Genomic DNA, 17,644 nt, shown 5'->3' on the forward strand with positions numbered 1-17,644 from the left:
GTGTGTGGTGCTGTAGTCTGTGCGTGAAGTTAGCTATGTCCTTGTTCACTTTTCAGAAGCAGTGCTTATGAATTTATGATTTGAAGACATAGTGATAGAATCGTTTTATTTTGAGCAGCTATCTGTAAGTTTATACCATCTAGTTACATAAGCATGTAATGCCCCAATCTAAATAAGAAGACAAATATGTAGAACAGAGACATAAAGCGAAAGTCCGCTCTCCTTTTTAATTTCTAAGAGAAACTGAATGGAAGTTGGCCTCCTAAAAAGCTAAACACTGGACATGCTGCTTGCAGAGAGAGCTTTGCAGGCCGTGGCGTTCACTGGGCGAGATGCATTCGCTGAGATAACTGAAAGGAGACCTTGCTCTGGTAGGTGACTGTAGACGTAAGTAACTCAGGTACAGTTCCTTTGCTTACGGTAGAATTCAGAGATGTTTCAGTTATTGTGGAAGACTGTGTCTAGACTCTTAGCATGTACCAATCTGATCCTTCGGTTGTTTGGGGCTAGAATGACAGACATCTATAGGGCTGCAAGAATTAATCCATACCTTCTCCTCCACCCCGAAAGAAAATGGAAATCTTGTGTCCTCTTCATTACAAAGAATATATTTTAGTCTATAAATGAACTTTGTTATTTGAATATCTCTCCTTTGTAGAGTGTTAAGTATATCACTGTGAATTTGTTTAGTTACTCACCTCAGACTCACTTTGGAATATGGTGGAACATAGATAAACTTGTGGTCATTAAATTAAGGAAAAGTAAATTCTACACAGTTCTCTTTAGTAAGAAACCAGTTTCCTTCTGTGACAAGAGTTGAAGTGAGATTTTGGTAAAGGTATCCGTACAAATACTTCTGTGTAGACCCCGTGTGTGGACGGCAGGGATATAACATAAAGCATACTGTGCTGTGAGCTCAGTCGCTCGGTCGTGTCTGACTCTCTGCGACCCCCTGGACTGTCGCCCGCCAGGCTCCCCTGTCCATGGAATTCTCCAGGCAAGGACACTGGAGTGGGTTGCCATGCCCTCCTCCAGGGGATCTAACCAACCCAGGGATCAAACCTGTGTCTCTTGTGTCTCCTGCGTTGGCAGGCGCGTTCTTTACCACCTGGGAAGTCCCAGTTGACGTTATATCTCAACCAGATGAATGAGAGTTACCAACTTCGGGAAAACAGGTATATTGGGGTGTGACTATACTGTGTGACAGAGAGTCTTAGAGAACAGCAGTCACAACAGAAGGGTTTGGTGCCGAGTTTCTCTGAAAATGCGAACCCTTTGATGAGGCTGCTAACTCACGTGGTGAACCTGAACTTCTCGCTGTGCCATGCGGTAAGATGGCTGTGAGTCAGGCTGTGCAGCTGAGGATACAGTGGTGCACCTTCTTCAGACTCAGGACAAGTGCACGACTGGCGATATCCTCTGCTGTTGCCGTCACATTCCTAACAGTACAGGGACCTTGCCTGGTGTCTCAGGTCTTCCTTCTAACTAAACGAGCTGTCTCAGAGCCTCTGCTGGCATCTGCAACCCACGTCAAAGTTATTTCTCCTCGTAAGATTCAGTTGGCACTAGGGTCTAACTTCCTGTTACCATGGCACTCACCTCCCGCTACTAACCTTTGGTTCTTCACCTGAGAATCTCACTCTTAGAATCTTTAGTAAAAGCTGTCACTTTTAAACTGTAGCACTGCATGATGAATACAAGTCCAGAAACATTTGAGGGAAGACCTTTCCCTTTATAGATGAATTAATAAGCAACGCACTGTACTTTCTAAGCAAGTCATGGCAAATTGGTTGCTGTAAATTTAAAGAGATATCTTTTAGTGCCTAATGTTAACGTAACACCCGGGGCTTCTCTTTGGGGATACAGTTTTGCAGTTGTGCTCACCGGTCACAATTCGCATCTGTCTGGTTCATTATTGTACTGTTATTGTGCTCTTGTAAGCATTTAAAAAAAATTTTTTTTTAAGTATTTACATACTTTGAGTGGATACATCTTGGTCATGAATTATTCATAGGAATGTTCTGTTCCCATTTTTTCACAGTAGGAGCATTTTTCCTAGTCAGAAGTACGGTTTAACTACTACTTAGGAAAACCGGGGTGAGTGGAGTAGGAAGAAAGGGACACAGCAAGTCAGAGTTTATCTTTACTGACTATACAGTTCAAATGTCTTAAACTATAACCTCAAAGCTTTTTTTTTTTGTATCAATGCAAATAAATATAAATACATACATTAGGAAGAAGCTAGGAAAAAAGCCACGCCCCCTGGCTTATGTTTTCTGTCCACAGTCAAATTTTAACAGTAAAGGCTGGACTTCACGGAGTGGCGCTGGTCAGTGACCAACAAGGCAAAGGTCCGTCTGCAGCCCCGGGAAGGAGGCGGGAGGAGCACAGCGATGCGCAGACTCCACTCTGTCCCTCCCTGAGCCGCTTTATCTTTCCAGCGGGTTTGTTCTCAGTAAAAGGCTGCAGGTTCCCCTAAATGCCTTCTTTCCTTTAAATCACCCCAAACTATCTAAAACCAGTATTTTTATCATTAAAATGTTTTTAGAGTAATATAATTCCACCGCCATTTTAGTGATCACGTTTCAAGCGGTGGGTCTTTGGATAAAACTGTTAACTCTCCACTTTGGCCTTGTAAGATCTTACAGTCCAATAGGAGGACATTAGAAAAACTTGGGTTATTTAGCTCTCAGTCGTGTCCGACTCTGCAACCCCATGAATGCAGCCCACCAGGCTCCTCTGTGCATGGCATTTTCCAGGCAAGAACACTGGAGTAGGTTGCCATTTCCTTCTCCAGGGATCTTCCTGATCCAGGGATGGAACCTGCATCTCCGGCAGTGGTAGGCCTGTTCTTTACCCCTGAGCCCCCAGAGAAGCCCCCAGATACTTGGGTCCTAACTCTGATACAATATGATGGTGCTTTGCTGGCTGAACAATGTTTTGTTGGGGCACAGTTCTACTGAGGGTTAGTGGTGTCCTGCTTTTATTGTTCTATTGGCTACACATTTTCTTCTGGTTGTACTAAGAATCTGACAAAACATTATGCTGTATTTTTATGTAAAGCATTAATAGATGTTCATCTTTTAAAAATAGAAATGCTCCTCTCTAATGTATTTGTAATATTGCTAAATGATTTTTCATTTTCTTTCCCAAAAGAACATGTTACATAAAATGAAAAAATCTATTCTCAGGTGAATAATTTTTATATCAGCTATTCTTATAAGGTAAAAGTTTACTTCTTTTTTATTCATAATGTGTTACATGTAATTAATTCTCAATGCACCTATTTAAGAAAAGTAAATATTATAGTATTAGTAATAAGCTTTAAGAACTGAAAATTTAGCACAACTTTTCATTTTGTACGAAATGGATACTTTGTTACTTAGTGTATATTAAAAATGAAGGAAAAACCTGGCCCTGAAATTGTTAGTAATTTATTTTTAGTATCTGTTCAGTGTTTTCAAGAATGTTCAAGAAGGAACACTGATGGTTGTTATTACTCAGTCACTGTCATGTCCCACTCTTTGCAGCCTCATGGACTGCAGCACGCCAGGCTTCCTTGTCCTTTACTCTCTCCCCAAGCTTGCTCAAACTCATGTCCATTGAGTTGGTGATGCCATCCAACCATCTCATCCTCTGTCATCTGCTTCTCCTGCCCTCAGTCTTTCTCAGCATCAGGGTCTTTTCCAGTGAGTCAGCTCTTCACATCAGATGGCCAAAGTATTGGAGCTTCAGTTTTCGCATCAGTCCTTCTAAAGAATATTCAGGGTTGATTTCCTTGCCGTCCAAGGGATGCTCAAGAGTCTTCTCCACCACCACAGTTGGAAAAGAATCAATTCTTTGACACTCAGCCTTCTTTATGGTCTAACTATCTGTACATGACTACTGGAAAAACCATAGCTTTGACTATATGGACCTTAGTTGACAAAGTGATGTCTCTGCTTTTTAATATGCTGTTTAGGTTGGTCATAGCTTTTCTTCCAAGTAGCATGCGTCTTTTAATTTCATGGCTGGAGTCACCATCCGAAGTGACTTTGGAGCCAAAAAATAAAATCTCTCACTGTTGCCCCTTTATCCCCATCTATTTGCCATGAAGTGATGGGACCAGATGCCATGATTTTTTTTTTTTAATGTTGAGTTTTAAGCCAACTTTTTTACTCTCCTGTTTCTCCCTCACCAAGATGCTCTTTAGTTCTTCATTTTCTACCTTCTGAGCCGTATCACCTGCAGCAGCAATGAGCCTCGATTCCACAAAGAAAGGGTGCGGAAGCTCTGCGTTTCCTCCCAGACCTTACCTCATCTTCCATGTGTCTTCATTTGGTTGATCCTCGTTTGAATCCTTTATAATAAAACTAATTATAAGGGCTTCCCTGGTGGCTCAGACGGTAAGAGCGTCTACCTACAATGTGGGAGACCCGGGTTCGATCCCCGGGTTGGGACGATCCCCTGGAGAAGGCAATGGCACCCCACTCCAGTACTCTTGCCTGGAAAATCCCATGGACGGAGGAGCCTGGTAGGCTACAGTCCATGGGGTCGCAAAGAGTCGGACACGACTGAGTGACTTCACATTCACCTTCACCTTCACCTGCGTATCTGAAGTTGATGATAGTTCTCCAGCAATCTTGATTCCAGCCTGTGCCTCATCTAGCCCGGTATTGACAGTTACCTGTGTTTTAGTTCACATTCATATTTTAAACTTAAACTAGACATTCTTGTAGATCTTTTTTATCTCAAATCTATTTTGTAAAAATATAAAGCAATCATTGTTGCTTACATTTTATTACATTTAACAGATTAAATTATTTCCAAATATTTAATATATATCATTTTCCTTAGAATATTTAAATAAATTGATTCAACACTTAGATAAAGATTTTAAACTTAATGAACCAATGTTTCTCAAGGACCTAAGCAGCTCTTGCAAATCTAATTAATCAGATTAATTTTATGCAGCATAAAAACAGCATACACAAAGCTACATGATTAGAAGTCTTGCTGCCACTCTTGCTTAAATGCAGACTGACAAAGAATATCAATACAATAATTAATTATTTCCCCTATGTCTCCACACGGACCTCGCCAGGGTCATAGCATTTGCTAAATAAAGCCATTAGAGGTCACTGAAGTCCACCTCTCGATAACCAGAGGCAGAGACGGATCACGCAGGTGAGGCAGCTCCGGTAAGGATCGGAGCTTCTCAAGGGTGAGAAGCGTAAAGCCCGGTCTCACCTCAGAGAGTAGGCTGGCACCTGTCCCGGGGACTGTTTTATGTTCGTGCTTTGACCTTTTGGGCTTTTGCTGTCGTTGAGTGGCACAGTCGTGTCCGACTCTGTGAGCCCTGGGCTGTAGCCCGCCAGACTCCTCTGTCCATGGGCCTTCCCAGGCAAGAAACTGGAGGGCACCTTCCTGACCCAGGGATGGAACCCGGGTCTCCTGCATTGGCAGGTGGGTTCTTTACCGCTGAGTCACCAGGGAAGCCCCCAGGAGAGCCTGAGGCGCGCAGTTTCCAGCCACCTGGGCGCCGGGTGAGAGCCGCCGGCGAGACGGGAGCGCTTTCGGCCACCAGGTGGCCCCAGCGCGCCGTGCCGCGGGCCGCGTCCTCCCGGCGGAGAGCCTGCCTGCGACGCAGGACACCCGGGTTCCATCCCCGCGTAGGAACATCCCCTCCAGTGTTCTCGCCTGGAGAATCCATGGACAGAGGGGACCGGCGGGCTCCAGCCCACGGGGTCACAGAGCGGGACTCGACTGAAGGGAATTCGCACGCACGCGTGCAGGGACACGACTGAGCCGCTACCACTAACGCACGCGGGGGCCCAGGAAGAGCCCAAGCTGGAGCCAGCGAGTCAGCCTGGAAGCTGGAGGCTGCATCCCGCAGAGTGAAAGCGTCGTCTTTACGCTAGTTCACGTGGGAAAGAGGCGACCCAGGGTTCAGAGCGTCGGAACAAAGGACAAGAAACGCAAGGGAGCCAGAAGGCGCCCCAGGCATTCCTCAGAGGGAAGGGGCGCACAGCCAGGGCGGGAAGGACCCCACTCGCGTGCGGCCCAGTTACATCGTCAGCGTTGATTCCCCTCCTTAGCTTTTCTCTAAGGAGCCGGAAAATCAAGCCTTCCAGGTCCTCTGGGCAAGGTCCTCTATGTTAGACACTCCAGTCGTGTCCAACTCTGCGACCCCTGGGCTCCTCTGTCCATGGGATTCTCCAGGCAAGAATACTGGAGTGGGTTGCCATTTCCTTCTCCAGGGGATCTTTCCGACCCAGGGATCGAACTGGAGTCTCCCGCATTGCTGGCAGATTCTTTATGTCTGAGTCACCAGGGAAGCCCTGCTGAAAATCCTCTATCATTGTCTCTTAAACAAAAGTGAATTTTATTGATAACTAGGAGGCAGATGGGCAGAGACCGTAAAACAAAACCTCCAGGAAATGAGTTCTGGGGGAGTCGTTGGTAATAAAGATATGATCACAGCCTGATTTTTACTGCTTCAAATAGTAAAACTAGTGATACATACTTGAGAAAACTCAGGTTTTTTTCCCATATAAAGGAGGACTTAGGGATGTCCATGATAATTTTCAGATGGGAGAAAGAATCAATATGAGTCAGAAGTGTCAGTTTATTGGAATATTTTCTTTGATTGTTTAACAAAATTATCTGGCCGTGCCAGGCCTTAGCTGCAGCGCTGGGGATCCAGGATCTTCAGCTGCAGCAGGAGGGCGCTAGTCGCCCTACCAGGGATCCAACCTGCACCCCCAGCGTTGGGCGTGTAGACATTTAGCCACTGGACCACCCAGGGTCCTGTGATGTACTTTTGCATAAGAAATCACCCCAACATGTAGCATCTTAAAACAATAAAGATTAACCAGTTCACAGTTTCTATAGGTCAGAAACTAGAGCACAGCTTAGCTGTATGCTTTTAAAATTAATGACCAAACAGGAAAAAAAAAGAGGCAATTTGAGGTAAGGGAAAAATGAGGAAGGGAATATCAAGGATAAAAGATGTAATACAGAGCCATGAAAGGAAATAGGAGATTATAAAAAAAAAAAAAAAAAGAGAGGATGAGACCTACATCATGAACGAGTCCACTTTATCCCAGGAATTCAACTTCAGAGAATTGTAAGGATTATTAGAAAACAAAAGTCGTAAAACATTAGAAAACAGAAATCGTAAAACTGCGTCAACACAGATGAACATATTGTTTAGAAAATTCAAAAAAAATCTCCAATGATAAAAGAGCTCAGCAAAATTCAAAGTAACATGCAAAATTAACCCTGATCCAATGGCAACCCACTCTAGTTTTCTTGCCTGGAGAATCCCATGGACGGAGGAGCTTGGTGGGCTACAGTTCACTGCTCGAAAAGAGTCGGACACAACTGAGCGACTTCACTTTCACTTTCTAGACAAGCAGCAATTAATTTGTTTAGTCACTGGGTCCTGCCCAACTCTTTTGTGACCCTATGGACTGTAGCCTGGCCAGACGCCTCTGGCCATGGGATTCTCCAGGCAAGAATGCTAGGTGGGTTGCCATTTCCTTCTCCAGGGGCTCTTCCTGATCCAGGGATGGAACCCATGTCTCCTGCAGTGCAGGTGGATTCTTTATGTCTGAGCTACCAGGGAAGCAGTAACTAATTAGAAAATGTGTTTTGTTTTTTTTTTTCTTAAAGATCCTATCATGTTAGTAATGGGAAGTTTACACTATGTACCAATAAGTCTTGCAAAAGACAGGGAATAATTTTAGGGTAAAGTATATGCATTTTATTGAAAGACATAAAAGTGACCTCAAAACAGAGTTTCATCATATTAGGAGAGGTCACATTTAATATGATAAAGAAGTAAATTCTCCTACAATTCAGTTATAAATGCAAACATCAGCTCTTGGTAGCAGGGTGGGTATGTGGTTCATCAGGAGGAGATGACGGCTGGTTGAGCCCCGCTTCGCGAATCTTCCACGTCCCATCCCTAGGAGTGGGGGAATGGGCTGCCTCCTTCCTGCTCCCGGGTTCGGGTTCGGCCCGTTTGGTTCCAAGCCGGAACTCGGGACGTCGTGAATAAGCAATGACTCCGTGGCCATGCGGCTCTCACTTTACTGCGCTTGTTAGAAACTGTAGGTTTTTTTTACAAACTAAGGTCGGTGTGCCAGCGCCGCAGCCCCGGGGCATCCGCCCGCGTGTCCCTGCCCCGCACCTGCTGGTTCTCGAATGTTCCAGGCCCTGAAGGCTCAGCGGGCGGTTAGCGAGGCTTTAGCCATGGGGTCGCTAGGAGTTGGACACGACTGAGCGCCATCACTTTCGCTTTTCACTTTCATGCATTGGAGAAGGAAATGGCAACCCACTCCAGTGTTCTTGCCTGGAGAATCCCAGGGACGGCGGAGCCTGGTGGGCTGCCGTCTATGGGGTCGCACAGAGTTGGACACGACTGAAGCGACTTAGCAGCAGCAGCAGCCATGAAGTGACCTGATGAGTTCGGGTCTCCGGCTTGAGTTTGGGGCAGGGCGGGGCGCTTTCCAGGGGACCTTGGGTGGACCCCAGAGCAAAGGTGCAGACCAGCGCTCAGGGCCAGAGAGAGGAGGACAGGGGAGATTAGAAAGAGGCCAGGAGAGGCAGCCTCCTGCGTGGGCCTGTCACCTGGTGCTGCTGGGGGGCCAGCATGGAGGAGCCAAACACGCTCGCCCTGTGCGCGTGCGCGCAGTCGTGTCCAGCTCTTCCAGACGCTGTGGACTGCTGGGTCCCTCTGTCCGCGGGGTTTCCGAGGCAGGAATGCAGGAGTGGGTTACCTGTTCCAGCGGCCCTTCCCCACGCAGGGACCCCACCTGCCTCTCTTCCCTCTCCCTCCTTGACCACCACTCGCGGCACCTGGGAAGCCCAGGGGCGTATTTGCAGAAAACTGTAATCTCAGAGGACACACGCACCCCACGTTCATTACAGCTCTATCTACAGCGCTCATTACAGCTCTGTAGTCATCAAGGGCTGGGAAAAACCCGAACGGCCATCAGCAGACAAAGGGCTGAGGAAGATGTGAAATATGTGTGTGTGTATATATGTGTGTGCGGGGGAGGATATTACTCAGCCATAAAAAAAGAATGAAATATTGCCATTTGCAGTAACATGGATGAACCTGGAGATAATTGTACTTGGTGAAGTAAGTCAGGGAAAGACAAATATTACATGATGTCCCTTACATGTGGAATCTGAAAAATGATTCCCATGAATCCATATACAAAACTCACTAAACAGATGCACAGACATAGAGAACAAACCTGTGTTTATCCAATGGGAGAGAGAATGGGGGCGGGATAAATCAGGAGTGTGGGATAAACAGATGCACACCACTGTATATAAAATAAATAACAGCAACCACCTACTGTATAGCATAGGAACTGTATTCAATATCTTGTAATAACCTATAAGGTAAAAGAATCTTAGAAAATAGAGATAATCAAATCCCATTGTTGTGTGCCTGGAACTAGCATGATATTGTGAATCAACTATATTTCAATTTTAAAAAGAAATATAAAAAATGGATCTATGAGAAGTGGGGTGATGAGGGCTGGGTTGATATCACATAGCACGGTTACCCATAAACCCCAGTTTGGCAGATTTCGGAATTGTGACCCCGTAGTAGAGCTGCACTGTTACCAAGGCAGAGAAGCTGGACACAGAAAACGTCGGAGCCTCTTATAAACGTCACCTGTCCAAGGCAAGCACCTGTGCATGACAGAAATGCAGGTCTCAAAACACCTAACCCTGTAAGCACTTCACTGCACCATATTGGAGACCACAGACCTTAAAATTATGGAGATGGATGCATTACCCTTTCAGTGTAGGTTACCAAGAAAGCGTGTGTCTATTATGACACGACTTCAGTTGTTTTTCCCATCCATTAAAATAAATATTGTCATTCATGTCTGGGATTGGAACCAGGTTAAATATTTGGTGTTTTCTAGTTCATGGACTTGTACTTCCAGCAAAGAACGAGTGGGGAAAAAAGGAGAGAAGTGTGACTGACAACAGGGAGGGGTGCAATGAAAGTCAAATAAAATGTTTATTTCCATACTCTTTTTTTTTTTTTTAAATGTCCTTTGACTGTGCCAGATGTTAGTTGGGGCATGCAGGATCTAGTTCCCTGACCAGGCCTCCTGCACAGGGAGTGTGGAGTCTTAGCCACAGCACCACCAGGGAAGTCCTTATTTCCATAATCTTAATGAAGAACGGTAACAGCTCCAACAGTCTGAGCGCCCCACCCTCTCTCTGTCCTTCGCTTTTGTGAGTGGTCTTTGTGTACACATCCCCAAGAAATGTGCTAATTACAGTTAAAATTGTGGAAGGAGATTTTCAGGGTTGATAAACAGGGGTTTATTTACAATTCTGAGAATGTCCAATATTTTTGTAGCTTAAAAAAATAACCATTCTGCCCATCTACTCTAAATTATTTGAATTTACTAGCTTTTATTTGAACATCTGCAAATAATGTCACCTTTGAGTCTCCTGTTTCTAATCTGTGACATGTGTGAAAATATCCTACCCAACACACAGGTTTGCTTTCAGTGTAAATTAAATAATTCATTGCAAACCCTTAGCGTACTTTCTAGCAGCTTCCCAGGGGATGCAGTGGTAAAGAATCCACCTGCCCGTGCAGGAGACATAGGAGATAAGGGGTCAGTCCCTGGGTCAGGAAGATCCCCTGAAGGAGGAAATGGCAACCCACTCCACTCTTCTTGCCTGGAGAATCCCATGGACAGAGGAGCCTGATGGGCTCCACAGTCTGTGGAGTCGAAAAGAGTCAGACACGACCGAGCACGCTTGCATACTCGTGCATACTTCCTGGCCCATAGGAACCGGCCCGCAGCAAACACCACTTAGCTGCCGTGCAGGAAAGTCTTTGCTCACGTTTTTCCTGTATAAGTTACTCTCATTTCTGAGATCATTCTCACAGCCTCCGTTCAACTTCCCTTCTTTTAAATCTGTTCTCTTCTGTGTTGGCTCTCTAAGTTTTAATCATTCAGAGTTAATAGAGACTTACTCAGGCCCGGGTTTTTAAAAATCCCTTTTGGAATCTGATTGCTGTTTTGCCTATGCCAGAAAGATAGAGCAATAAGCAAGCACACGTGACAGCCTTGGGCACGGTCCGTGGCTGCAGCCTCCCTGTGGCACAGTTGGACGGGAGGAAAGACTCAGGAGGAAAGCAGCTTCCCAAGTAGAGAATGTATCTGGCAGGCGCTTTCCATACAGACCATGGCCTGTTTGCAGAAGCCAGACTGAATGAACACAGCTTTAAGGAAAGCTCTTGAAGGATTCTTTAAACTCTCCTGGACAGAAAGAAACCAGGGCATCAAAGGTGCGTCTTAGTTCTTCACTCTTACTTTCCTGACAGTAAGCTGAATTTGTTTTTACCTTTTGTTCCACGTAAGGTAATGAGGTACAAAGGGCAGAATCAGTGGCAAGTGTCTGGATTGACATGGTTAAAAGTATTATATAGTTGTGATATTTCTAAGTCATTCTGTTTTCTGTGGTGGACCTGATGAGGAGTTTCATTTTCTCAACTCGGTAAAATGGTCTTGTAGTGTGATAGTGAAGTGGAAGGTAGATCCGGAAACGTGTGTAAAGAGTATTCTTTTTCTGTGTCGGGTTTGCCTTGTCTGGTTGGCCATTTGAGAACCTGCAGAGTTTTGTTTCTCGGGACTGTGCATGCAGCAGGACAGGCTGCTTCTCCTCGTGGTTTTTTCTATTTTCTTTTCATGAAGATGAATGTTTTCCCTTAGAAACTTTCTCGAGTTAGAATTTAGAGATTATTTTGGCATTTGGTAGCTTTACCTTTTCCTTTTATCAAGGAAAGGAAATCCAGCAACTTCTATAAATACTGCAGTTTGTATGTAGCATCAGCATTTATTCGAGTGCATTGAAGTCACCAGAGCTGTGCTACCAAATGCTCACCTCTGGCATTTTAAACTGAAAACACAGGAGATCCCTCTGTCCCGTGTGGTGGTCTACACACATCAGCAGCGAGTTGCACTCACTAGCCGAGGCTTTTGGTTTCGGGCTGTGTGTCTGACAGACTTAAGTCCTAAAGGGGGACCCGTGAGTTTCAAGAGTAGAAATGTGCTCTGGGTTCCTGAGAAGGACTGTACAGTGATTCCCCTTGGTTTCCTGTGTGTGTGGGCTCAGTCGTGTCTGACTCTGTGCGACCCCACGGACTGCAGCCCACCAGGCTCCTCTGCCATGGGATGCTCCAGGCAAGGACACTGGAGTGGGTTGCCCTTTTCTCCTCTAAGGGATTATTCCCCACCTGGGGATTGAACCCATGCCTCTATGTCTTCTGCGTTTGCAGGCAGATTCTTTACCACTCAGTCAGTTCAGTTCAGTTCAGTCGCTCAGTCGTGTCTGACTCTTTGCGACCCCATGAATCGCAGCACACCAGGCCTCCCTGTCCATCTCCAACTCCCGGAGTTTACTCAGACTCATGTCCATCAAGACGGTGATGCCGTCCAACCATCTCATCCTCTGTCTTTACCACTAGATGTCATCACATCAGCCTCCAAAAGCGTGCCTTTCAAAGTGCAGATCTCCAGTGGACAGAAAACTGGAGGAGGTTTTATTCCTGTTATGCATTTTTAAAAAGTACTAAGTCAAGGGCAAGTGTGTTTTGGATTCTAAACTTTGTTGTTGTTCAGTCACTAAATCATGTCCGACTCTTTGTGACCCCATGGACTGCAGCACACCAGGCTTCCCTGTCCTTCACTCTCCCGGAGTTTACTCAAACTCATATCCACTGAGTCAGTGATGCCGTCCAACCATCTTCTCATCCTCTGTCGCCCCCTTCTCCTCCTGCCTTCAATCTTTCCCAGCATCAGGGTCTTACATTGCTAACATCTATTCTCTGATTTAATTTATTTTTATTGGAGTACACTTGATTTACAATGTTGTGTTAGTTATTTGCTTTAGATTGTTGCAAAGTCAGGATGTGGCAGGAAAATTTGCTTTTGAGACAAAAAGGAAAAGAGCTCCCACACCACAGCCCTTACCTCGTTCATAACCATCGAGCCTTCAGAGAAAGGTCAGCTGGCAGGACATTTTACATTCGTTACCACTTTATACTCTTTAAAAAACTGCATGTGTGTTAACAGTAATGCCAAACGAGGCCTTCAGCCAGGGCACCTGGGACTGTGTGTTCAGGAGCTTTGCTTTAACTGTTTTGGGTTTTTTTTTTTGCCCTTTTTCTTACACAGCCTATTGCTGTGTAATATTGATTTTGTCTTCTCTGTTGATGAACAGGACGAAATGATTAAAAAAGAGAGGAGCGTGTGTCAACAAACTTGGGCCCTCCTGCACAAGAATTTCCTTAGAAAATGGAGAATGAAAAAAGAGAGCGCGTTGGTATGGTTCACAAAGAAATATATATCTTTCCATATTTAGTGAATGAAAATCTGTCATTTCATATTATGCCATTTTTATTGCCTTTTTATGTTCATAAATTCTGTGGGCTAGTTGATTTGGAGTTCCCGAGGTAATGTTTTGCAAATGTTGCACAATAGGATAATATTTATGGCAAAAGGCGCAGGCGCATATGTTTGCTCCTAAAAAGCAAAGTAGATAACTTTTTATTGAACATAACTAGCCATTCACCAAGTAAATAATCCACTTGAATCTTGTGGAGTTATCCTGATTTACCCCAGGCCAACTTTAGTGTAAGAAAAAAAGGTTGGGGGAGGGGGGGAAGCAAAATGAAGTAGATTTTAAACAGGTGAACCATAGCACTCTACTGGGGATGTTTTGACAAGATTCTGTGAATTGTTTTTGTTTCATTATGAAGTTCTGTCCGACTCTGCAACCCGGTGGACTGTAGCCCACCAGGCTCCTCTGTCCATGGGATTCTCCAGGCAAGAAGACTGGGATGGGCTGCCATGCCCTCCTCCAGGGGATCTTCCTGACCCAGGGATCTAAATGGGTCTCCTGCCTCTCCTGCACTGGCAGGCAGATTCTTTACCACTGAGCCACCAGGGAGGCCCTTGTCAATTCATAGGACTGGGGAAATTGTTTTCGAGCAAAAATTTGGGAACTCTGGGGGATTTCTTTTGAAGATTATGCTTTTGCAAACGTGGAGTAGTTTCAGGGAGCCAGGTCCCTGGCTGTCAGCGTCTTGGCCCTCTGTTCAGTCTCTAGTACAAGGTCAAGGCCGTCGAGATGAGGATCTTTGCTGTATGTTCTCACGAAATACACCTGGAGCTGCCTTGACCACACAGAAACTATATTCTGCTGAAAAACAGCAGTTCTTTTTTTTTCTATTTTTAAATTTTTTTATCTAAATGTTTTATTTTTTTATTGAAGCACACGGGTCATCCTTAGCTCTTGAAGCATTCAGTTCTAATATTTTAGTTGCTGTGTTGATAAAGGGTAACCCTTACAGTGATCATCCAAGTCAATTTTTAAAAAGCTTACAAAAATGTTTAAAATCTCAAACGTAGGATGACTGGCCCAGTGAACTCACTTCCCGTCCGGTTCATCTACAGCCTGGGTTTGACACCTGTTAGCATCTGCCATTGTGGCTTCATCTCTTCATCTCCCTCAGCTCCTCTCTTAACACATATGACATGACCAATGAGGCTTCCGCTAGCATCCACGAAAATTAAGGACAGGCTCCTTCATAACCGCAAGTGCGCTTCAGAAAGTTTGCGGTAATTGCATATAGTCATCTAATTCCATGTCGATATTCAGTTTCCTAAAATTTCCTCTAAAATATCTCATAAAACATTTTTTTGACTGTGCGGCCTCTGGAATCAAAGTGGGACATAGCACCTGGCCCCTGAGGAGACGCACGGAGCCTCAGCCGCTGAACCCTGGAGAACTCCCCGGAATGTCTCTTAATGTTGGTTTGCTCAAACCAGGGAGCCCAACACTGTCCTCCTGTGAAATACCCGTGTTGTGCGTTTGCCTGGCGCTTCTTCATGCTGTCATTTAACTCATTTCTTTACCATTTCCATTCCTTTTTTTATTTTTTAACTTTTTTAATTAAAAAACGTTTATTCAAGTATAGTGAATTTACAGTAAGGGCTTCCCTGGTGGCTCAGTGGTAAAGAATTCGCCTGTTATGCAGGAGACCCGGGTTCAATCCCTGGGTGGGGGAGATCCCCTAGAGAAGGGAATGGCAGCCCACTCCAGTATTCTTGCCTGGAGAATGCCCACGGACAGAGGAGCCTGGTGGGCTACAGTCCACGGGGTTGCAAAGAGTCGGACATGGCTGATTTACAGCCATCTGCATTTCTCATAAACAGTATTTACCTTAAAAAATAGATTTTTAACTTCAGGTTAAACCCTTTGACAAAAGTATCTCTTATGGGATGCTGTGTACTTATATTTTATTCATATGAGGGTGAATAATCGGGAGTATATGAGGGGGCTATGATTCTAGGTTAAGATTAATGGACATACTTGGTATTATCTCAAAGCTATCTTTGGAGATAAATCCATCCCATATTTGCTACATACCTCAAAGCTTTTTTGGAGATTAAAAGGTTTTTTTTTAATTGGTGTATAGTTGCTGTACAATATTACATAAGTTATTACAGAGGTCCAGTGTAGCGATTCACAACTGTAACACTCCACTTGTTATAAAATATTCACTATATTCCCTGTGTTGTACAATATATCCTCGTAGCTTGTTTTATTTTTAATTTGTTTTCATTTGAAGGATAGTTGCCCCACAGTGTCGTGTGCATTTCTGCCGCACATTGACATGAATCGGCCTTGGGTACACACGCGTCCCCTCCCGCCTGCCTCCCTCCTCCCGCCCCTCGGGTGTCACAGGGCCCCGGGCTGAGCTCCCTGGGTCAGGCTGTCGTCAAGTGAAATGGTGGTCTGCTTAACAGACGGCTGGTAGCTGAGAAAGGCAGAACGTGGGCGAGTGAAGTGAAGCCGAGCTCGGTGATGCCTCCGTCTAAAGCGTGCTCACCTGTCCCTCCCTGTCTGAGCGCCCGTGATGACTCAGCCCCTTTCTCTTGTGCGCTGCAGGAGTGGGCCATGGTGCTGTTCCTGGGGCTCGCTCTCTGCCTCTTTGCGGAACTCTTCAGAGCTACTCATTTCCTGGAACAGCCGCCTCAGGTCCTGGGACGCGTGGACGAGTTTAATGACTCCGACCTGGTGCTGGTGGCCTATACCCCCGTCACTAACGTGACCCAGAGCATCATGGATAAGGTGGCTGCAGCTGCCTTTATGAAAGGTGTGTTGTTCCGTGGCCCAGGCTTCATTATCATGCAACCTATTTGCATTAAATTTTAAGTCTGTTTTGCAAGTTGAGTTTATTTACCCAGCCTGTGAGTCAGTGGTTTTCAACTGGGGCAGGATCCTCCTTTCACATGGGGTGGAGGGCTTGGCGTGAAGCTCCAAGTAAGGGTAGGTCTCAAAGGAACATAGATTTTGTTCTTCTTCAGACACTGTCACGTCTGACTCTGCAACCTTATGGACTGCAGCACACCAGGCTTTCATGCCCTTCACCATCTCCCAGAGCTCGCTCAAACTTATGTCCAGTGATGCCTTCCAACCATCTCATCCTCTGTTGCCCCCTTCTCCTCCCGCCTTCAATCTTTCCCAGCACCAGGGTCTTTTCCAATGAGTCAGCTCTCTGCATCAGGTGGCCAAAGTATTGGAGCTTCAGCTTCAGCATCAGTCCTTCCCGTGAATATTCAGGGTTGACTTCCTTTTGGATTGACCAGTTTGATTTACTTGTTATCCAAAGGACTCGCAAGAGTCTTCTCCAATACCACAGTTCAAAAGCATCAATCCTTTGGCGCTCAGCCTTCTTTATGGTCCAGCTCTCACATCTGTACATGACTACTGGAAAAACCATAGCTTTGACTATATAGACCTTTGTTGGCAAAGTAACATCTCTGTTTTTTAATATGGTGAACTCATTCATTATAAATGTTGTATGAGCTTAATTCTTAAGACAGTGTCCTTGACTCCAGAGAGCCTGGGTGGGTTCTAACTTTACCTCTGATTTTGCACTCTGATTCTTTGTGTGCTGTTTATTACTTCTGGCGTACTATCTTCATATGATAGAAATCTGCTTATAATCTTGGCAGAGAAAAACCCTACCAAATTCTGAAGCATTTCTACTGGTTATTTAAAGTACTTTTAATTTTAAAATTATTTTAATTGCCAAAGTAACAGCCAGTTAATCAGTACAAACTTGTCTGAAGCAAACAATGAAAGCTTTTGCCTTCATTCAAGCCACCATTTCCTCCTCTAAAAATTTGTGTGTATCTTTCTAGGATAATATGTACACACATACACACACGGTCACATATGTAGGCATGCATGCACACAGGTGCACAAATTCAGCTTTTCTTCACTTCAATGGGGATTATGACTATGCTAAATTATTGGGAACTACTTTGCATATAGAGGAAGCAAGATTCCAAGTTGCTCAGCTAAGATTTTAACAAGCGGCAGAGAAGTTGTGTCCAGGCACCCTTAACTCTAGGCTCTTTGCCCTCAGCTAGCACTCTCAGATTTAAAGATGCTAAGGTGAAAGAGACCCTGCTTTTTCCCCTCAGTGGACACAGTAATCTGATTTACCCTGACCCAGGCCCCACTCTACATAACTGAGGACCAGGCGCTGTTTTGGTTCTGCTCCAGATTCAAGTCCTGGAGGGCAGTCTGA

The 17,644-nt window shown here is 45.0% G+C and overlaps 1 protein-coding gene across 2 annotated transcripts in view; it reads left to right on the forward strand.

Annotated features, from left to right (window-relative positions):
- Nucleotides 1-11,018: 11,018 nt before the first annotated feature.
- Nucleotides 11,019-17,644, forward strand: part of ABCA10 (ATP binding cassette subfamily A member 10) — a 54,586-nt gene continuing 47,960 nt past the window's right edge. Inside the window, exons 1-3 of one of the 2 annotated variants that reach the window (XM_070774182.1) lie at nucleotides 11,019-11,326; nucleotides 13,261-13,362; nucleotides 15,994-16,201. In XM_070774182.1, the coding sequence (XP_070630283.1) occupies nucleotides 13,267-13,362; nucleotides 15,994-16,201 (304 nt within the window). In that variant the 5' untranslated portion in view covers nucleotides 11,019-11,326; nucleotides 13,261-13,266. The remainder of the gene's footprint in view (nucleotides 11,327-13,260; nucleotides 13,363-15,993; nucleotides 16,202-17,644) is intronic. The other variant, XM_070774181.1, reaches the window with a different exon arrangement.

The sequence above is a fragment of the Bos indicus genome, chromosome 19, assembly GCF_029378745.1.
Source record: "Bos indicus isolate NIAB-ARS_2022 breed Sahiwal x Tharparkar chromosome 19, NIAB-ARS_B.indTharparkar_mat_pri_1.0, whole genome shotgun sequence".
In the NCBI taxonomy this organism is placed as follows: Eukaryota; Metazoa; Chordata; class Mammalia; order Artiodactyla; family Bovidae; genus Bos; species Bos indicus.